Consider the following 22,215-nt stretch of genomic DNA (forward strand, 5'->3'; position numbering starts at 1 on the left):
GGGTTCCCTCCTCCAGGCCCAAGATCCATTTGTTTTTATGGTTGCTGGAGGGAACAGGGGCTTGAGAGCAAAAGGCCGTCATCTGAAGCAACGCTGGGTCTCTGCTACCGAAATAGCTGTGTGGTCTAAGGAAGTCGCAACGTCTTCGCCTGCATTTGTTTCCTCCTTTGCAAAGAGCTGAGGAGGACCCGCCTCCTAGGGCTGCTGGGCGGGCTGAATGACATCGGTGTGTTCGAGCTGCTGGCACCTAATGAGCAGTGAATAACCCCATCTTCCTTCCTTTGGTGAGCCTGTTCCTGAAGGTACACAGGCCGTGAGACAAAGACCCCACCTGCTAGGAGCTTCTACCCCACAGTCTTGCCCAAACAGGGCAATGGCAGGAGGTCTGAGACTGGACCCGGCTGGGGGCATTGGGTTCAGGAGGTTGAGGCTGCTGGTCCAAGGGATGGGCACCCAGTGTGTGAGCTCTGCAGCTGGGTGACTGAAGCCTGCTCCGTGCCAGCTGGGCTTGAATCAGAGCTAATGGCCTGCTAATGGTTTTCAGAGCTTTGCCTTGGAGGTGTGGAGAGCCGTGTGACTCACTGAGAGCCCCGTGTGGCTCACTGCCGTGGCAGCCGGTGCGACTGGAGGCTCTTCCATCCAGCAGCCTCTGCTCTCAGCACCTTTCATTTCATGTTCCTTCATTTATATTTATTCATTCTGCAAACACTAGTCAGGAACCCAGAATGTGCTTGGCCCTGGGAGCACAGGCCCGGCTGAGGAAGACAGACTTGAAGGGGGGAAGGACTGAAGGTGGGTGACCTCCCACCCATCACCCCCTCTCCTCATCAGGCTCTGAGTGGCGGGGGGTGGATGAGTCAGAGCTTTCCTCCAGGCTCCCGAGGCTCACCCCCTTTCTCATGGGGTCACAGGAGAGGCCTGATGAAGGAGAAGTGTTTGAGGTTAATTGTGCTGAACTTGGCTCCTGAAGGGATGTGGGATGGGGAAGGAGGAAGCATGGAAGATAGTGCCCGGGGGACCAAGAGAAGGTACCACTGACAGCTGCGGCCATAGAACTGCCTTGGAAGGGGAGAAGATCAACTTGGTTTCAGTTTGTTTTCTTGAGTTTCTTTTCTTTTAGAAGATGAAAAGGGAGTCAAGAAGCCCAGTGTGAGGATCCTGGGGGATAAAAGTGAGGACGGAGAAAGGGTAAATGAAATGCTTCCTTGGCCCCAGCTCCCTCGAGCCTTCCTTCCCGGTTTCTCTGTCTCCAGCATCTCCCCTCTTCCTCTGGCCATCCTCTCTACCCTCTTGTCTCTTCAGTGCCTCTCCATCCCAGACTACCTCTGAAGCTCCCGAGGAATAACTGAAAAGTACAGCGACCGCCAAAATTGCTTCCCCGGCCCTGGCTCCACCTCTGCATCTGCTGTCCAGATTTTGCTTCAAAGTTCTGCCCGCCACTCACAACCAGAAAAGAAGTATTGATTAGAAAAGAAAAAGAAGTTGGGAATTTGAGTTGGAAAGTGGAAGGAGCAAGGGATCTCTTTCACATTCAGCTAATGGCACTGTGGCTAGTGAGCTGTAGTGGGACATCAATACCAACTCCAAACCCCACTCACATCCTGCTGAACTGAGGTCTGAGTAAAGGCTAACTGATGGATGGTGACAGTGAAGTGACTTGTCTAAGGGTATTCGATAAAGACTAGTTCTTCTCTCCCTCTCCTCCTCCAAATTTCCTGGAGGTCCCAGGACATTCCTAAGACCCTCCCCCCCCGTCATCTCTGTGGCCGTAAACTAGCTTCTAACCTCTTGTCCAATTGCCGGAGCCTAGAGGCGGTTGGGAGCTTTGGAGTAACGAGCCTGGGCTCTTACTAGCTGTGGGAACTTGGGAAGTACTTAACTTCTCAGAGTCTCAGTTTCCTCATCTTACAAAGGGGGGTAATAATATCTACCCAATGGGATGCTGTGAGGATTCAATGAGATCATGAGTTTGAAGGGCTTAACATGGTACCCAGAAGGGAGTATGTTCTCAATATGTGTCAGTCAATAATAATTCCAATAAAATCTCTACTTGGACGACCTACGAGTACCTTACACTCAGTATTGCTTGCCCACAAACCAGCTCCCTGGCCTCACTTTCTAGTTCCCTTACTGGAGTTAGCATTCCTCCTACATGTCCTCGGTGTTCTGGTCACCTGGATTCTATTCTGTTCTTTCCTCGTGTGAACTTTCTACCATCTCCTCATGCCCAAGTTCAGCCTTTCGTTATGTTTTCCCTGGGCCCCCTGACATCAGCGCTCCTGTTCAATCCCTCTCCACAGAGCCACCAGATTTAGCTTTTGGATTATGTCACTCTCTTCCTCAGGAACCTCTGGTGACTCCCCAGTGACCACTACTAATGTAACTACACACTCCTCACCCTGACGGTTCAGGTCCTCCACACTATGGCCTGATGCACCCCACCCCCCTCCTCCCTGTCCTTTCCCTCTCCCAACTCTTCCCCTCGGATGGGACATCACTGTCCCCACCACCCTCTTGCTCCCCAGGGTATGCTCTGTCAACAGAACAGATTGTAGAGACTATCCTAGGCAAAAAAAAAAAAAAAAAAAAAGGAATCTTTTGATGCTACCCTCAACCCACCAATACACTGGTCTACTCAGTCAAGGTTCTCCAGAGGAACAGATTTATATATAGAATGTATGTATATATACATGAATTGGCTCATGCAATTATGGAAGCTGGCAACTCAGAAATCTGCTGAGCTGGCAGGCTGAAGACCCAGGAGCACCAATGCTGGATCCATTCTGAAGGCCATCTGCTGTAGAATCAGGATAAGCCAATGCTGCAGATGAATTCCAAAGGCCGTCAGTTGGAGAATTCTCTCTTACTTGAGAGAGGCTGGTCTTTTGCTCTATTCAGGCCTTCAACTGATTGGATGAGGCCCACCCACATTATGAAGGGCAATCTGCTTTGCTCAAAGTCTACCAATTAATATGTTCAACTCAGTAAAACAACACCCTCACAGAAACACCCAGAATAATGTTTGATCAGATATCTGGGCATCGTGTGGCTGAGCCAAGTTGACTCATAAAATTAACCATCACCCCACTCATACTCCTCTCAATGTCTGCCCTCTTGAAAGGATCATAAAAAAGTCATCCACCTTGAAGACTTCAATGGGGCATTTTGCGTCCCAGAAATATTTACACTGTATCTCTAATTGTGGAATTTCAGCACTGATTTCCTATGCAAAGGAAATATGATTTTGAGTGGGGTGTAGGGGTCCAGATTCCTGAAGCCTGTGAAGAAATCACAGCACACTGGCATTTCAGCCAGCTGGCTGCTTTCCCTGCCTGACATTCCTGCTAGGCTTGGTTCACTCTTTTGCAGCTTTGCAGACAGTATGTACAAAAGTTAATTTCTAGCCTTTCTTCAAGCTCTCTTTGGTCCCAGCACAGCCGTAAGAAAAATTGTGAAGTAGAGCAAAATACAGGGCATGAAACCAACCAGAAACCACCAAGAGTACTCATCCGTGAGAGGAAGAGGACCTCATTGCCAGGCCAGTGGGGAAACAAGAGACCCCTGGGCTCCAGGAGCTGAGAAGTGGAGCCCAGGGTGAAGGGGTGTGTGTGTGTGTGGTGTGTATGTGTGTGTGTATGTGTGGGTGCCTGTGAGTGTGTGTGTATGGGTGCCTGTGAAAGTTTGTGTGTATGTGTATGCATGGGTGCCTCTGTGTGTGTGTATGCATGGGTGCCTGTGAGTGTATGTCTGTGTGTGAGTGTGTGTGTGTGTGTGTGTGTGTGTGTGTGTGTGTGTGTGTGTGTATGAACCCTGACAGAAAGAGCTGGACACACATCTTGCCCTTCCTCAGGCTCTGGTGTTTCAGGTGTCTCTGGCCACAGCCCTGCTCAAGCTTAGTCCACTCTGCCCTTCTTTTGCGCCCCTTTGCCCATGACTCTCAGATGCCAGGATCCAGGCTCTGAGCCCGGGTTCCTCACCATTGCCCTGCCCAGGATGCTCAGTCTCCTCAGGGTGTTGGGGAATCTGCTATGGGGCAAGACCCAGGAGGCCAGGCTTCTCCTTTTGGTTCTGTCTCTACATCTGCCTCAGGTTCTTCTATCACAAAGTGACTCAAAGCTAGTTGATCTGCCAGCTTCTCTTCTAGCTCCAACTATGTGTGAGTAATTATTTTGGAAAACAGTGAAATTTAATGAATCAGTATATCAGGATGTTTCAGCTGCAAATAACAAAACACTTGGAATAAAGAACTAAATGACCGGGCTGATTAATCACAGCAAACCTGCAGGTCAGAGACAGGTGATGCCAGGATTGGTGTGGAATCTCTGAGAGATCATCAAGGACTCAGGCCCTTCCACCTTCTCTCTCTGCCTTCTTCACGGCTGCCGCGGTCTTCCCTCATGGCGGCAAGATGGCTGCAGTGGCTCCAAGCTTCCATTCTCATGTAGCAGCTTCTCAAGTAGGAAGAAAAGGGGTAAGGATGAAATCAGTGAGGAAAAGCTTTCTCAGAGCTCTAGTAGCTTCTTTCTGGGTCTCTGGTCAGAACTGGGTCACAGGTCTAATCTTAAACCAATCACTGGACAAAGGGATGGGACGGACCAATCATGATACATCTACCTGGGCCTGATGGATGTACGAACAATTGAAAACTTGGGATTCTGTTAGCAAGAAAGGTTTGGAGCAGCTGTTTGGTGGGTTACACTGTTTCTTTCAGGAGAAAGAAACAGTGTCTGGCTGTTGTAGCCAAAAAGGGAATTTATTGGGAAGAAAATATAGGGTGGGGCCTGGAGGAAATAGGCAGAAAACAGCAGGAGCTTTTGAAATAAATGCTTTTCAGCCAGAATGGCCTGGTACAGACCCCTCATCACTGGGAAAGAATTCTAGTGCCTCTGTGCCTTGCATCACTTGTTCAAGACAAGTCTTGGCAGAAGTAGCATATTGAATCAGGCTGGGGTTCAGGTCTATGACCTGGACACCTGGGTGCAGAGAGCAGCACCTGGCCTGTTTAGTCTCCCAAGTAGCCACCTACCAAGACCTTATCCAATGGGAGATTCTCATCCAATAGGAAAGAGGAGTTGGAAGCTGCACAGACAACACAAAGCCAGACAGCACAGCTAATATCCAGGAATTAGAAAAGCCTCTGTGAAGCCTGTGGCTTGGGAGATGCAGTCCTTGGGAAGCAGTGGTTGGCCTTATTTATTTCCACCATGATTAATTACCAGGAAACAAAGTAATGACTATATGCTCCATATCATTTTGCAAATCTTATTAACTGTTGGGTAAGTTCAATTTATTTACAACACTAATATCTGTTTATGTCAGCCAAGTTGGCAGTGTGGTTAGCCGTTGGCAACTTCAAGGAATTAGAATATGGTTAAAACAAACAACAAACATTAGAAGGAACATCGTCTCTGAGGAGGCTGGGCTGGGGAGGAGTTTGATCTCAGGGCCTTAACTGCAGCTGCTTCTCCCTTGGGTCTTTTCTGCAGCTCCCTGCCCCCACCCCCGCCACTGCCCTCCCCCACCCCGCCCAGGTAAGACATTGATAGGAGCAGAGGCTCCGGAGGGGCCCAGGTTACATCTCCAGTGACTTGGCGATGGGTTGAGTTGGTTAGGAGGAGAGAAGCAGGTGGTCTTGCATTTTACAAGTTCTATTGAATTGAGGCAAAATTTCTGGTCATCTGTAGGACCTTCAATTAAAATGAGGTGAATACAAGTTTACACAGCCCTGTTTCATCAGCCCTGAATGCAGGGACCTGGGTCTGGGATGGAGGAAAGGATGGGGCAAGAGTGCGGACAGGGCCTTCCCTGGTGGCGCAGTGGTTGAGAGTCCGCCTGCCGATACAGGGGACACGGGTTCGTGCCCCGGTCCCGGAAGATCCCACATGCCGCAAAGCGGCTGGGCCCGTGAGCCATGGCCACTGAGCCTGCGCGTCCGGAGCCTGTGCTTCGCAAAGGGAGAGGACACAACAGTGAGAGGCCCGCGTACCGCAAAAAGAAAAAAAGAAAAAAGTGGGCGGACAGCCAGTGATGCGCGTGCGCAAAGAAACCGCCGCCCAAAACGGCGGAAACCGTGTGCGTGGGCGGTTGGTCCAGTCGGCGCCGGCCTCCTGCGATGTTCGTTGAAGTGAAACTGGGTCCTGTTGCCAGTCTAGTCAGCCTTGAGACTCCTGTGCCGGCTGTTCCTTCTTCTGGAGAGGATGAAGCCACGGAGTCTGCTGAGGTAATGGCCTGGATTTTTTTTTTTTTTAATTTTTGGTGGTACGCGGGCCTTCCACCATTGTGGCGTCTCCCGTTGCGGAGCACAGGCTCCGGACGCACGGGCTCAGCGGCCATGGCTCACGGGCCCAGCTGCCCCGCAGCATGTGGGATCTTGCCGGACCGGGGCACGAACCCGTGTCCCCTGCATCGGCAGGCGGATTCTCAACCACTGCGCCACCAGGGAAGCCCTGGCCTGGATTTTAATTGGTGCTAAGTGACCTCTTTGCGGGAGGCTTCAGGGTTCGATTCATGCTTACACTTAGGGACAGACGAGGTCCCCTCTTCTTGGGGGCCCACGGGGCTGGGGACCGTCAGCTTAGGGCACGTCAGATGTCCTTTGCTACATCCACTACAATTTAGACGCTTCAGATATTTAGTATCTTTCCTCGCGGTGCACACTCAACCTTGGCGGAGAAACTCAACAGTGGTGATGGTGACATCATCTAAAAAGAAACATTCTCTTATCAATAAACCTCCTGACTAGAATATTCAAATCGAATCACTATGCAACTTTAATCATCTTCTTTAAACCCCGCCCCCCGGCCCGCCGCTTATCAGGCCCACTAAGTAGCCTCCTGAGGGACCATCACAAAGTCTCTTACCAGGAGCTCCATGGGAGGAGGGATTGATCCCCGTGCTCACGACCCGGCACAGCCAAAGAGGAGTGAGAGAGGGGAGAAGGGGAGCCCACCCTCCTTCTGCCACCTGGATTCTTCTGGGACTCAGGAACCCAGCTGAAGTTGTCTCTCTGCCCTCACATACCCCTCACACACTCAGATTTCCTCCTCAGAGCCTCTTCCTTGCCCAGGTGGAGCCATGGCTGTGTGTGACAGCTCAGTTTCCATCTACCCACCAAACCCAACCTTCTCAATGACTCCGTGAAGGCCTGCTTTCTTCGAAGACTCCTTTCCTGACTGTCCTGCCCCTCCTAGACCTCGCACCCCAAACTCACTCTCTCCCCCACCATCGTTAAGGCAAAGGCGTTTATTTCCCCACAACACTGAGAGGCCCGCGTACCGCAAAAAAATAAAATAAAATAAAATAAAATAACAAAGGAAACTTTCTATCGCTACCAAAATCAGAAAAATCTAGAACCCCTTGCCATGTAGAACACCAGAAATAATTTTAGTGAAAACCAAGTACTGTGAATAATTTCTGGATCCAAACTGTTGCTTGCCTGAGTTTGCTCTGCATTAGAAAAGGGAACTGGAAAGTCTCAAAGAGGAGCTCAAGACCAGCTCCAAACCAGACCTTCTCCTTGGTGTCAGGAGAAGAAAGAGACCTAAAAAGATAAGAACACTCCTGCTGTGGAAGTCTGCAGTCGTTAATTTCTTGTGCGTGCGTGTTGGTTTGAAAACTGGCCCCAATAGACGGTAGGCTTGGAGAGACGGAAGAAAGAGGCAGCCACTCCAGACTGGTAGGAGGCAGGGTTAACGCGCAAGAGAACTTACATATGAGGCTTGTCTTGAGTGCCGCAATATGAGTAGATCTCTGCACTTGCCCACCAGAATCTCAACAGTTTACAGAGAGGCCTTAACAGGGTTCAGACACATATACGCCATCCAGATGGTATAACACTTAACTGCTGCATCCTTGAAGTAGCTCCTAGTGTGAGAACAGTGGGTGGAATGTACATTGCAAGGACAGGGGAGGGAGGAGCCTCAGATAGCCTGGGTCCAGGTCACAGGTCCACAAGTGGTCACATCCTCTCGGTGACCTCTTCCAACAATGCACCCACTACAGTCATCTCATATACCAGTCCCAAGCACTGGGAAACACTATTATTTTAAGGTGAGAAAATTGAGGTCCATTGCTGGGCAGTGAGTGACTTGCCCAAGGTCACAGGGCTGAAAAGTAATGACTTCTATTTGACAAATCCTGTGCCCCGAGCCAGGATGTGAGGATCCAGAAGAGGGAGAATCAAGGCAAGTACTTTCTTTGCCCCTATGGAGCTTACTCTCCAGTGGAGGAGAAAGACTAAATAAATAATCAGACTGAAAAATTAAATAATGATAATTGCAGCAAGCATTATAAAGAAAAAGCTCAGGAAACTAGAGGATCTTGCAATGGGAGAATCTACCTGGACTTGGGTGTGGGGGGGTCATCAAGTGGGCTCTTAAGGAAATCACATGTAGGCTAGAGGTGAAGGGCAAGTAAGAAGTGGCAGGGAAAAAGTTTTAAGCAGAGTGACGTGCATGTGCAAAGGTCCCGAGGCCAGGTGGCTGGCGCAGTGACTGAGGAGGAGAATGGGTACATTTAAAGCTGAGGGAGGAAGGAGTTCAGGTTTCCTCCACAGCAATAGTTTTCTTCAACTCTGGACTTCTGACTCCTAGGGAGGTTTATTTCCCCTGTCACATGTCACCCTTTGGTTAAGTCACTTAATCTCTCTGAGCCTCTGTTTTCTTTCTTTTCTGTAAACTGGATCAATAGTAATCTACTGTATAGGCTCACATGAGAATTAAATGAGATGTTCTTTGTAGACCAAGAAGTGCCCTCCAGTGTTAGCGCAGTTAGGTAAATTGCTTTCCTTGTGCCGAGGGGCCAGCAGAGGTGCAGAGAGGTGAAGTGACTTACTAGGGTCACACAGCTACGAAGCCAAGACCCTTCAGGGATGGACACAGGAGAGGAGCTTGCTCTGGTGATCCTCTTTTACAGGTTAGTTTGGAGGGTCTACTGGATGGAAGCCGCTGGGACCAAAAGACCTCTGGTCGCTTGGGAGAGAAAACTCCTCAGAAGAACTTGTTTCCCAGCTTGAAAAGGAATGGACAAGGAACCGCAGCGCAGCCCAGCGGTGAGTGTGTGGAAGATGGGCGCTCAGCCCAAAGCTGGGTCAGCAAATCACTGGACCCCAAATACAACCACGCCCCTACTCCAGGCTCCACCGCCACAGTCCCCTCCCTGTCAGCTGACCTCACTAAGCATTAGCAGGTCGGGCTCAAGATGCTTTTCCTCCCAGATGCTTTGCAGGTTCCAAAAGGATATTGACAGAGGGGGAACCTCTCCAGGCTCCCAGAAGGAAGCTCGGATGGTGGGATGGAGGCAGGGAACAGAAGGACTATTTTAAGACTGGGGGTGGAGAGGTAGGTATGGTCCATAACATGCAGGCAACTACTCACTTACTACTTGACCTGAGTGATTAGTTTCCTGGCTTTTAGTTTTCTTATCTGTTCAAGGTGGGGGGGGGCGGGGGATGCCATTAGCCCTAGCTCCTCATAGCTTGTGTGAGATGAGAAAAAAAATAGATTTATAGAAAAGAACTTAGCGAATTTCTTAAAAATGGTAAAATTTCCAGCAATATCAGTTATCCAGAGGATTTCAATCTCTTTCTAGTCCTGCCCACTTGCCTCACTCTTGCCCTCTCTGGCATCTCTGGAAACTTCTGTGAAGTGCTCAGAGCCTGATGAACCTGATTTGTGAAACTTTGGTCTAGAGAAATAAGCTCTCTAATAGGATTAATTAAACCCGGGTTAAACATAGCCCTGCCATCGAGTAGTTGATGACCTTGGACAAGTCGCTTGACCTCCCCGGGGCCAGGTGTTTCAGGGCACAGACAAAAGTAGCTCTGTGGAAAGTTACAGGGTTCCCCTGCATACTCTATTATTTTGTGGTGATTGTTATAGGTGGCTAAATCCCACAAATTAGAAGGAGCCAGAGAGAGACCGAGTCTGCTGGCTCACGTAGCTGAGAAGGTAGGTCTGGCCTCAGGTGTGGCTGGATCCAGGACTTGAATGACGTCCAAATTCTCTCCCTCCATCTCTCAGCTCAGCTGTTGTCTGGGCACTGGTCTCTCTATAAACGCCTGTCCTGTATCATGCCAACTCAGCAACCCCTACTACCATCCACATAGACAATCCCAAGGAAGGCCTTTTATTAGCTGGCTTGAATCCTGTGCCTCTCAGGGGCCAATCCCATGGCTGGAGAGCAGGCCCCATAATTGGTGGTCCCTTCAGAGCCACACAGGAAGGGGAAGAGCTGCTCCCCAAAGGAAGGGAGTATGTTTTGCAAAAGGGGTAAGTAATATGAGCAAATCAAAAGAGCAGCTCTCGCTCTCACCCCGGGCATATCTTGCTGTACGGTGAGTTTAAGTACAGCTGAAGTGACTTTTGAGTGGCAGAATTAATTCAAAAGGACCCTGGAGGTCTTGTCCACCCTCTCCCAGCTCTGGCCTCCCCTGCCAGCCTGGGAATGATAGTCACCCAGTGTTAGAGCTAGCACATAGAAACACTCTCCAGAACAGTTTGAGAATCCGTGAACAACTGACAGAAAGAGAGGAGGATGGCAGGCTTGTAGAGAGATCTGGTTCAGGCATTTTCTAAGCTGACTCATTACACACCAAGAGAACTTTGGTTTTATTTCTAAACTATTTTGCAGCCTTTGGGGGAAGGGAGAAGATGTCATCTTAAGAGGTCACAGAGCAATCTGTCTGCTGGCCAAGTCAGGGTCACAGGTGTGTTTGGCCAGCATGGTGTCTTGTTGTTTAAGGTTTTTTTCTTTGTTTTGTTTTTGGAGAAGTCACCAACATTTAAAATGTTGGAGATGTCACAGGAAAATGTGGAATTTGGGCCTCTCTTAAAGTAGAATGGCAGTACTGGGCCACATCCCTGCATGGCAACAGGAGGGTGGATCTGGGTAGCAGCTTCCCCATTGAACAGGGCATGTGAGCTGCAGTCGCCACCACTCCCTTTGATATCCCCCAGCTTACACCTGGCCACTCACTCACGCCCCCTGCCTTGGCCTGTGGTCATTTTTGGGTCCTGCACTAAATGGCTTTGGGGCCACAGACCAAAGACCAGCCACCAGTCTAGAGACCTTCCCTGATGGAAAGTGAGACCAGCTAGAAAGGAAGAAGTTTGTTCCCAAGCCTGCAGGCTGAACACAGTGACTCAGAATTTTGGTGTGAGCAGCTAGAACAGAACAGAGCAAAACATCCAGCGGGAAAGAGGCTTTCACAGTGGCCTCTTCACCCACCCCATTTTATGGATGGGAACACCGAGGCTCAGAGGGAAGGGCATTTGGACCTCGGTTTTCCTGCTCAAAGGCCAGGTTCTATCAACCAAACCAAATCATTTCCTTCCTTCCTTTGCTTCCTTCCACAAATCTTTATTAATAGCAAGCAGTAGGCCCTTTGCACACATCACTCCCTCTGTTTTTTCCCATTCACTGGACAAGTATTTATTGAGCCACTTATGCATTCGGGTGCTGAACTCGGTGCTGGGGGAAATACGAGTAAAAAGAAAATACAAGCAGGAAGCCTACCCACCTGGGTCCCACTTTAGGCGGGGCCGGAGGCGGCGGGGGCGGGGCGGGGCGGGGCGGCGGGGTTGGCCCTGGTTGGCACTTGCCCAGCCCAGTGGGTGTGCAGCAGCAGCTGAGTCAGGACCAGCACCCAACATCGGGCATCGAGGCACCGTGCGGACGCCGCGCTGGCCTTGCCTCCGACCCGGACCGACCCCAGGCAAATTGTGGGTGCCAAGGAGAGGCCACATCTCAGGGCTACGGAGGTGACAAGGGAGAGAGGTGAGCGCAGGGTTAGAAAAATGGCTGAATTGCAAATCCCGGAAGGGGAGGTTGGGGGGTGGGGGTAGGCTTCAAGACAGGGGTAGAAAGTTAACATTTGCTTATTTCTTAGCAAACCGGGTGGTAAAGACTGGTTCCTTATAGCCTCTTGTGCTAAAAATACCACTTTTCCTTTGGACTGCCTGCTGAGATTTGTCCCTCCCCTCCATCCTGAGGAGATGCTGAGAGGATTCTTGAGGGGAAGGGAGGGAGGGACTGGACGTCTGGCTTGTGGTGGAGGGGTATTCACACTGCTGGCTGGGCCTTGGGGGTAAAAAGGCTGACTTCCGGGGTCTCAACCCACCTCTCTGAAAAAGGAGGCCCAGGCACACCACCGATCGATCCTTCAGCTAGTTCAGGTGGAGTGGGACTAGGCGGTTTGCTTTGCTGGACAACGGGAAACTTGTATCTGTTTAAACTGGGCCAAGAGACTAGTTGCACCTGGTCCTAGTGAAAGCAACCAACAGGTTAAGTCCAGTGTCACGAGGAGATCTTGAAAAGTTCAGTCTATTCCCAGGTAGTGAGTGCTTGATTCAGTGCCTGATCTGTGCCAGGCCCTGTTCTGATGCTGGGGATACAGCAGTAAACAAGACAGCCATGGCCTCTTGTTCCAGAAAGCTGATTTTTGGTGGAGAAGACAGATAATTGCAAGTTCAAGTAAATGCTGGGACAAAAAACAAGGGACTGGGATAGAGGACCAGAGCTCCTTTAGTTGTAGCCTGCAGGGAAAGTGTCTTTGAGGAGGTGATGTTGAAATTGAAGTCAAGCCTTGGGAAGAGCGGGGCAGAGACATTCCAGACCATGGAGAGTCTGTGCTGAAGTCCTGAGAAAGGTAAGTTGTGGATGTGTCAAGGAGCTGAAAGAAAACCAGAGAGGGACTTCCCTGGTGGTGCAGTGGTTAAGAATCCGCCCGCCAATGCAGGGGACACGGGTTCGAGCCCTGGTCTGGGAAGATCCCACATGCCGCAGAGCAACTAAGCCTGTGTGCCACAACTACCGAGCCCGAGTGCCCCAACTTCTGAAGCCCGTGCTCCTAGAGCCCGTGCTCCGCAACAAGAGAAGCCACCGCCATGAGAAGCCTGCGCACCGCAACGAAGACAACGCAGCCAAAAATAAATAAATAAATAAATAAATTTAAAAACAGGGAAAGAAAAAAGAAAACCAGAGAGGACCAGGATGAAGTGGGGAGGTGGGCAGGGGCCAGGCCGTGCAAGACTGTGTCTAGGAATGGAGAGTTTTTATAAAACCATTGAAGGGTTTTATGGGAGAAGAAAAAAAAAAAAAAGTCCACCCACCTGGAGGTCTAACAGAACAGATAAGAAAAGGAGAGAGTTGGAGACAGTGAACATGGCTATGAAGGCAATGAATTAAATGGTGTGATACGATGGGGAGGGGTGGTCAGGGGTAGCGTTTATAAGAAGGTAGCATCCTTTTGGCATTCAAGACCCAAATAGCAAGACGTGAGCGGCAGGCATGCCCAGCTCACGATGGAGGCCAAGTCACAACTCTCCAGAGATGCCAAACTAAACAACAAGCTGGGTCAAGGGGTGAGGGGCAAGACCTTGACGTTGTTAATGAGGGTCTGGGTACCTGCACTCATCAAGGGTTTTTTTTTTCCTTTTTCCTTTCTTTTTAATTTTTGGGTGGGGGGCGTGGGGCTCACAAAGAGGCTCTCTGTGAATCGTGAGTCAAGATGTGGGCTTAAATCCCTGCTCCGTCCTCTATGTGTGACCTCGGGCACCTGTCACACCTCTCAGAGCCTCAGTCTCCTCCAAGGTAAAATGGGGACCCCATGACACCCATGGGGCAGGGAGGTTGAGAGGAGTTGATGAGCTTGTGTGTGTAAAGGGCTGATCCCAGTGCCTGGCCCTGGGTCCCAGCTCTGAAAACAGCACTGAAATTCTGATAACCCTGTAAGTTGTCAGAGCTGGAAGGGACTCAGAGAGTGGGGCCAGCCCCATCCTTTTGCATGTGAAGACAGAGAGGGGAGCAGCCTGCCCAAGGCCACACAGCAACTGCACTGTCAGTAGCTGCATCACTGCCAGCCTCTCCCTATGGCCTAGAACCAGCCTGCTTCCAGAAAGGCCCTCTGGCTTCCTCCCCTCCCTCCTTCCCCCTTCCTCTCCCTGTGGCCTCTGATGATGATCATGGGCCAGGGAGGGATCTTAGGCATCATGGCTGCCTGAGCTTCCATCTGTGGTTTCACTCAGACCAGGTGTGCCAGGCCCACAGACCTCATCTGTGATTCTAAACCCATTCTGAACCAGTTCTAAACTACCTCAGGGCTGGCTGGTTGTGGAAGAAGGGGAGGGCTGCGTAAGGGATCAAAAAGTTCTGGGCTCTGAAGGTTGGGATCAAATCCCAGTTCTTACACTTCTCAGCTGTGTGCCCTTGGACAAGTTGACCTTCTGAACCTCAGTTTCCTCATGTATGAAATGGGGTTACACCTGAGGGCACTTCTCCAGGGTTTTTCTTATAGGGGCACTGATCCCATTCCTGGGGGCTGCACCTGCATGACCTAATCACCTCCCAAAGGTCTCACCTCCTAATACCATCACACTGGCGATTAGTTTCAACATGAATTTGGGTGGTGATGGTGGGGGTGGGGTGGGGGAGACCCAAACATTCAATCTTTTACAAGGACCCAGAGCTGATTTCTCCTCTCCCCTAAGGCACACCAAGGCGACACCATTTAAAAGGAAAGGAAACCACGGTGCGGAGACCCCAGAGACGGAGACCCTCCTGCAGCAACAAGGGGGCAAGAGGGGCCCACTGCTGAGGGCCATCTGGCAGGTGGGCCGCTCCACCTTCCTCCTGGGGACCCTCAGCCTCATCATCAGTGACGTCTTCAGGTTCACGGTGCCCAAGCTCCTCAGGTGGGTCCAGGCCTTGGGTTCCTCGCTGAGGCTGGTGGTCCCATTAACGGCGTCCTTCCAGGGCCAGGGGACCTTCAGCCCTCCTCCTGCCTCTGCCTAGACCTCTGGTGCTCAGGGCACTGAGGGTGGGTGAAAAGGATACTCAGGAAGGACCAATTAAACAAGAAAGTGAGTGACCTTGGGGAGGGAAAACGAGTGAATTCTAGCCTGACTCTATCTGTTTGCTTTTGCTATACAACAAAGCCCCTCAAAAGTGAGGGGCTTAGGGCTTCCCTGGTGGCGCAGTGGTTGAGAGTCCGCCTGCCGATGCAGGGGACATGGGTTCGTGCCCCAGTCCGGGAAGATCCCACATGCCGCGGAGCGGCTGGGCCCGTGAGCCGTGGCCACTGAGCCTGCGCGTCCGGAGCCTGTGCTCTGCAACGGGAGAGGCCACAGCAGTGAGAGGCCTGCATATCTCAAAAAAAAAAAAAAAAGTGAGTGACTTAAAGCCACTTCTTTAGCTCATGATCCTGTGGGTCAGCAATTCAAGCTGGCTTCAGCTGGGTGATTCTTCTTTTCTTGGCTGGGTTCACTCATCTGTCTGCAGTCACCTGTGGGGCTGGCTGGGGACTGGCTGGTCCAAGACAGTCCCAGCTGGGATATCTTGTCTCTGCTCCGGTGGTCTCTCATCCTCAAAAGGCTAAATCCGGCTTGTTCACAGGGCCATTTGGCAGGATTCCAAGACAAAGCAAAAGTTGCATTTTCTCGTGAGGCCAAAGCTGGTTGCACAGCCAGCCCAGATTCAAGAGGTGGCATGTTAATGTGTTAGGGCTGCCATAACAAAGCACTACAAACTGGGTGACTTTAAACAACAGAAATTTTTTTCTGGTGCTTATCTTTTCTACTGTTCTTTCTTTTCTTTTTTAATTGAAGTACAGTTGATTTACAATGTTGTGTCAGTTTCAGGTATACAGCAAAGCGATTCAGTTATATTGTACATACATATGTCAATATATTCTTTTTCAGGTTCTTTTCCCTTATAGCTTATTACAAAATATTGAGTAAAGTTCCCTGTGCTATACAGTAGGTCCTTGTTGGTTATCTATTTTATAATAGTAGTGTATATATGTTAATCCCAAACTCCTAATTTATCCCCACCCCTTTTCTCTTTGGTAACCATGAGTTTCTCTTCTATGTCTATGGGTCTATTTCTGTTTTGTATATAAGTTCATTTGTATCATTTTTTTTAGATTTCACATATAAGTGACATCATATGATATTTGTCTTTCTCTGACTTACTTCATTTAGTATGATAATATCTAGGTCCATCCATGTTGCTGCAAATGGCACTATTTCATTCTTTTTTATGGCTGAGTAATATTCCATTGTATACCTATACCACATCTTCTTTATCCATTCAGTGGACCTGGAGGTTGCTTCCATGTCTTGGCTATTATTGTAAATAGAGCTGCAGTAAACACTGGGATGCACGTTTCTTTTCAAACTAGAGTTTTCTCCAGATATATGCCCAGGAGTGGGATTGCTGGATCATAGGTCAACTCCATTTTTAGTTGTTTAAGGAACCTCCGTATACTGTTCTCCATAGTGGCTGCCCCCATTTACATTTCCACCAACAGTGTAGGAGGGTTCCCTTTTCTCCACACCCTCTCCAGCATTTATTATTTGTAGACTTTCTGATGATGGCTATTCTGACCGGTGTGAGGTGATACCTCATTACAGTTTTGATTTGCATTCCTCTAATAATTAGCGATATTGAGCATCTTTTCATGTGCGTTTTGGCCATCTGTATGTCTTCTTTGAAGAAATGTCTATTTAGGTCTCTGCCCATTTTTCACTTGGGTTGTTTTTTTGATATTGAGCTGTATGAGCTGTTTGTATGTTTTGGAGATTAATCCCTTCTCGGTCACATCGTTTGCAAATATTTTCTCCCATTCTGTAGGTTGTCTTTTCGTTGTGTTTATGGTTTCCTTTGCTGTGCAAAAGATTTTAAGTTTAATTAGGTCCCATTTAAACAACAGAAGTTTTTGTCCTCACGTTACTGGAGGCTAGATGTCCAAGATCAGTGTTGTTTCTTCTGAGGCCTCTCTCCTTGCCCAGACAGCTGCCTTGTCGCTGTGTCCTCACGTGGTTTTTCCTCTGAGCACATGCACCCCTGGTGTCTCCTTATGTGTCCAAATTTCCTCTTCTTACAGGGACACCAGTTGTATTGGATTAAGGCCCATCCTAACGGCCTCATTTTAACTGAATCACCTCTTTAAAGGTCCTATTTTCAAATACACAGTCGTATTCTGAGGTACTGGGGGTTTGGACTTTAACATATAAATTTTGTGAGGACACAGTTCAGCCCATAACAGGTGGCGGTAAAAACTTCACCTGTTGATTGGTGGAGACGCAAGTCACGCTGAAAATGAGTGTGGACAGTGGGGGAAATGATTGCAACCATTTGTGTAGAAAACAAAAAAGAACCCCATACTGTCTGGTCCTCCAGACCTGGCCAGGCTTAGGCAGAGGCAATAGCCATGGGTGCCCTTTCTCACCAGCCTCTTCCTGGCGTTTATTGGTGACCCCAAGACCCCGGCCTGGAAGGGCTGTCTTCTCGCCATGCTGATGTTCCTCTCTGCCTGCCTGCAAACACTGTTCGAGCAGCAGCACATGTACAGACTCAAGGTGCTACAGATGAGGCTGCGAATGGCCATCATGGGCCTGGTGTACAGAAAGGTGAGCCCCGGGGGAGAGGCGTGGCCTTTCCTCTCTCTCCATCCTGTCCCAATTCACAGACAAATGTTCCAGCCAAGAAGTGGAATGTTCCTGAACCGTTACTGTCATCAGTGCCTAAAACCACACTCATTCATCACTTTACTCATGTTTGCCCACACCACACCCTCACCTTCTTGGCTATTTCTGTAAGGCTTGCGTGATCTGACCCTGGCACCTCTTCTAGCTGATTACATCACACACTTCCTTCACACTTCTTTCACTTTCCTCCGGCCCCACAGGTCTTCTTTCATTTCCTCAAGCACGCCAAACAATCTCCCACCTCAGGGCCTTTGCACTTGCTGTTCCCACTGCCTGGGCACCCTTTCCACAACTCTTCATGTAGTGAACACTCACCCCCCTGAGGATAAAGGGCTAACCTACGGGCTGTGTGGAAACTGGATAAAGGTGGACTGTCAGCTATTTTACCCGGTAACACTGCTTACAATTAAAATGACCCCTGACCCCTTGGTAAATTGCATCTGGGCTGAAAGTTCTGCCAATGAACTATGATACCCGGAGGGAAGCCATAGCATTGGGCTTGGGCTTCTCTCTGCAGTGATTCTTGTCCCCTTGGGGGACCTTGGAACCGAAACCTGTGAGGCTGCTGCTCTAAGAGATGTTGGCCCCTCTGGGGTCTGGAGCATCTGAGCAAGGCAGTCCTGTGTAAGCCCCTTTCTCTCACACCTGAGCTGTCACTTGGGAAAGAAGGGGGCAAAGGGATCAGCTCCTGGGTGGCCGTGTAGCTCCTGAATTTCAGGTCACATCCCCCTGAGCACACTGGAGCTGGTGTGGCCTGTCCGGTCTCGGGAGTCCACACATGGAGCTGAGGCTGCAGGAAGATGACCCGAAGGCTTTGCTCTTCCCATCCCCACCCTTGGGGCAGCCGCCTTCATCACCTGATGAGGTCATACCCCTCCACTCTGCCCTCTGGGCTGCTTCTGTTTTAACTGTGTCTTCTTACTTTCTGTATCTGGTGCTTTGACATCTGGGGTCTTGCTGACCCTGGAGGGACTGCCCCTCTGTCCCTCCCAGGATCAGCCAGTTCCCAGAGATGCTAAGAGACTCATCTGAAAGCATCTCTTTCACATGCAAGCCAACCAATCCAGAGCTCACACCCCAACTGCCTCCTTTTTGGGCCCTAACACTCTAGGCCACTATCCCCTGCCTTAATCGCCCCGGGGCAGGGTACCAGACAATGAGGCCCAGCTCCTATGCCAAGAGCCCGGTGGAATTATTCCAACTAGCCAATCCTAAACCTGCTTACCCTGCCTGACCTTCCCATGAAAACCACAACAAGCTCTTGCCTGTGGTCCCCCCAACCCTGCAGCATCCTGGTGCTTCCCCAGTGGCCCCCTCATAGCGTGGGGTGCCCCCTCCTCTTGAGATCTGTGAGTATAATAAACCCTCTTGTCAAGGGCAGTCTTCTCTGATCTGTGGGCTTGCCGTGCCTGAATAATGATAAAAACCTATATTTGAAAACACTTCTTCATGGCACTCATCATAATTACTATTAAAGGATGAACTATGTAAATCTTTATTTAATTTTGTCCCCCAGCTCAAACTCCACTCCGAAGAGAGCAAGTGCCCTGCCTCTTGATCACAGTACTCACCTCAGAGTGAGGCCCAGAGCAGGTGCTCGGTAAAGATTTGAAGATTTTTTTTTCAGATTTCTACACTCAATCATTGCCAGCTCACCACTTCACCCCCTCACTTCTTCCCTGACACACTCAGCAGAGAGAGAGAGGGGACTGCAAGTAGAACGTAGCATTCAACAGGTTGGAAGGGGTCCACTGTGACCCCAGAGTTAGGGCAAATTTGGGGCTGCCAGAAAACCAGCTTGGTGTCTGAGAGGCACACTGAATGCCTGCAGGGGTCAGTCTAACACCCTGTCTAGCCCATGTCGTGCCTCTGTCATCCTGGATTCCAATCCTGGCCCAGTCACTTAGGAGCCCTCTGGCTTTGGGCAAATTGGTCAATTTCTCTGTGCCTCAGTTTCCTTAGCTGTGAAATGGGGTTAATAATTCTGCATCTCACTGATTCTAGTCTCACGTTTTTTTTCTCTTTTTAACTTCTGAAATCAAGATGTTTTAATTTAGTTGGCATTGATGTTTTTTCCCATAGTGATACAAAAGTAGAGAGTACTTTATCCACAGTGTTTTAGATTGAATGAAATATGGCAGTACCCGCTCCATACAGTTGTCTGATGTGCCCCATCACGGAAAATGGTGAAACTGTTAGTTTATTGAGCACAGTGCCTAGGCTGTAGCGCTCAGCAGATGACCACCATTATCAGCATTATCACCATTATCAACTATTGCTTTCACCACTCGCTAGTAGTATGTTATTAATTGTTATTAGTCCAGTGCTTTAGGGGTTTCAGGGTATTTTCATTTTTGTCTTCTCCCTGGAGTCTCACAATGGGAGGTTAGCTGAGGAGATTTTATTAGCCCACTTTGCAGATGAGTGAACTGAGGCTCAGATGGTAAAGAAATCTGCCTCAGCCAGCAGGGGCAGCACAGCTTAGACCCCGGCCTGCTGGGTGGCTGTTCTCTTGCTCAGTCCAAGCCGTGGGCCTCCCTCCCTCCTGGGCCCTTCCTCCCTCGTGGTCCTCCCTAACTGCCCCTCACCCCCTCCTTCCCTCCCTCCTGATTCAGGTCTCCATCTTCTGCCCCTCCCAGGTCCTGGCTCTGTCCAGCAGCTCCAGAAAGGCCAGCGCAGTGGGGGACGTGGTCAACCTGGTGTCTGTGGATGTGCAGCGGCTGACTGAGAGCATCACCTACCTCAACGGGCTGTAGCTGCCGCTCATCTGGATCATCATCTGCTTTCTCTACCTCTGGCAGGTGTTCTGGGGCAGAGAGAGCTGGGATTTGAGTTGAATCCTCCTCACCCCCCATCCCCCTCCTCCTCCCCCTCCCCTTCCTCCTCCCCTCCCCCTCCCCCTCCTCCTCCTCCCCCTCCTCCTCCCCCTCCTCTTCCTCTCCCTCCTCCTCCTCCTCCTCCTTCCTCTCCTCCTCCCACTCCTCCTCCTCAATCCTATCTCCATCTGCACACTGCGGGCTGATGTAATGGGCAAAGTCTTAGACGAGGATGACCTTCACTTCACCTTGGGCTGGATGCTCACCTCTCAGGGCCTCAGTTTCCTCATCTGTATGATGATGATGGTGATGACATTGGCACTTTTTGGGTGTGATATCGGGGTAACAAGTGAGCAGATTAGGCATGTTTTGAAGTTACCAGTAATGGTAGGGCACCATCACCACCACCACTACCAACAACAAAAAAAAGGGAAAGAAAATTTAGGGGAAAGAATTTACTACTTGGTTTTCAAAAAGCATTAAGTCGCCAACCAGGCCAAAAAAAAAAAAAAAAAATCAGAACTTTTTCTAACTTTCTTATATCTGTTTTGTGGTGCAGGATTTTCTTTTTTCTTTTTAATTAAAATCACAGACTTTGTAGTGGGACTGCCTGGGTTCGAAACCTGCTTTCAGCACTTGCTAGTTGTAAAACCTTCCAGTAAGTAACTTAGCCTCTCCGTGCGTCATTTCCTCATTGGCAAAGTGAGGACTGTAATTAACCGAAGAGCCCCAGCCCTTGAGTTGCTGAGGAATTAAATGAGCTAATACCTGTGAAGCACTTAGATAGCATCTGGGACACAGCTATACCCTATAGGTGTTTAATTGTCTTGTTGGTTATGCATGGGGGTGGGGCAGTTCATTTGAAGATCTTCTTCAGCTCTGCTCCATGAGGGCTGGTTCCAGGCTCACAGACTTTTCTGTAAAGGAGCAGATTGTAGATATTTTAGACGTTAGGGGCCATAGGGTCTCTCTCAAAACTATTTAACTCTTCCCTTCTAGTGCACAAGCAGCCACAGGCAATACTAATCAAACAGGCCTGGTGGTGTTCCAATAAAATTGCTTATGAACGCTGAAGTTTGAATTTCATGTAATTTACACATATCATGAAATCATCTTCGTTTGATTTTCTTCAATCATTTTAAAATGTAAGAACGATAAACAATCTTTGTATGGCTTGAGGTCGGCATGTAAACAGGTGGATAGATCTGGCCCATGTGCTGTGTTTCACAGGCCCCTGGGTGAGTGTATCAACGGCATATTGATTGTGAGTGAGTGTGGAATGCTCCAGAATACCAGCTGTGTGTTATCATCATTATTGTACCTCTGCTACTGCTCCAGTGTCCCCACAATAAGGGCTTGGGGCCTGGACACTTTTGGACTTGCTACCTTGCAGTCTAGGACCTAGCATACAGAGGGTGCTCAGCAAGTGCATAACTGTTGGCTGTTATTATTAGAGAGAAAGGGAGGAAGGACACTGGGGAAAATGCAGGGCAGTTAAACAGGCCGACCCGTGACTCAAGTGAAACTGCAGACAACACACCCATCACTTTCCCTGACTCTTGGCAGGTGGTCCTAACATCAGAAAGTCACCATGAGACCCTGGTAAAGGGGGAGCGGTAGGAATTGGGGTTGCTACCGTTAACATTTGTAGCATTTTTGCCAGAGAGAGTGTATTTAACCTTCTGTTCACATTCCTTTGACTATTCTCCCAGCCGCGGCTGTAGGCAGGTGTTTGCCTTCTGGGCACCTCTCCATTTGGCCACTAGGGGGCGCAGTTGCGGCATAAATGAAACACTGGCTTGCTAGGGTGTCAAGATTAGAAACTAAACATTCTTAGGGGCTGAGAGCTGAAAATGAGGCCCACAGACTGAAGAGGGGGGTGGGGCCCGTCTAGAGAATGGACCCAAATGACG

General features: G+C 49.6%; 1 protein-coding gene across 1 annotated transcript; it reads left to right on the plus strand.

The window, feature by feature from the left end:
* The first annotated feature begins 6,027 nt into the window (after window positions 1-6,027).
* Window positions 6,028-20,242, plus strand: LOC131755006 (ATP-binding cassette sub-family C member 6-like). The gene is made up of 5 exons (XM_059061159.1): window positions 6,028-6,114; window positions 8,919-9,049; window positions 14,487-14,690; window positions 17,231-17,408; window positions 20,102-20,242. The coding sequence occupies exons 1-5, from the start codon at window positions 6,028-6,030 to the stop codon at window positions 20,240-20,242; spliced, it is 741 nt and encodes a 246-aa protein (XP_058917142.1).
* Window positions 20,243-22,215: the final 1,973 nt, after the last annotated feature.

This window comes from Kogia breviceps, chromosome 1, assembly GCF_026419965.1.
Source record: "Kogia breviceps isolate mKogBre1 chromosome 1, mKogBre1 haplotype 1, whole genome shotgun sequence".
Taxonomy (NCBI): domain Eukaryota; kingdom Metazoa; phylum Chordata; class Mammalia; order Artiodactyla; family Physeteridae; genus Kogia; species Kogia breviceps.

Coding starts and splice junctions, on each gene's coding strand:
- LOC131755006 (XM_059061159.1), top strand. CDS start 6,028: ATGCGCGTGCGCAAAGAAACCGCCGCCCAAAACGGCGGAAACCGTGTG. Junction 6,115..8,918: donor CGGCGCCGGCCTCCTGCGAT/GTTCGTTGAAGT, acceptor TTTACAGGTTAG/TTTGGAGGGTCTACTGGATG. Junction 14,691..17,230: donor ACGGTGCCCAAGCTCCTCAG/GTGGGTCCAGGC, acceptor CTTTCTCACCAG/CCTCTTCCTGGCGTTTATTG.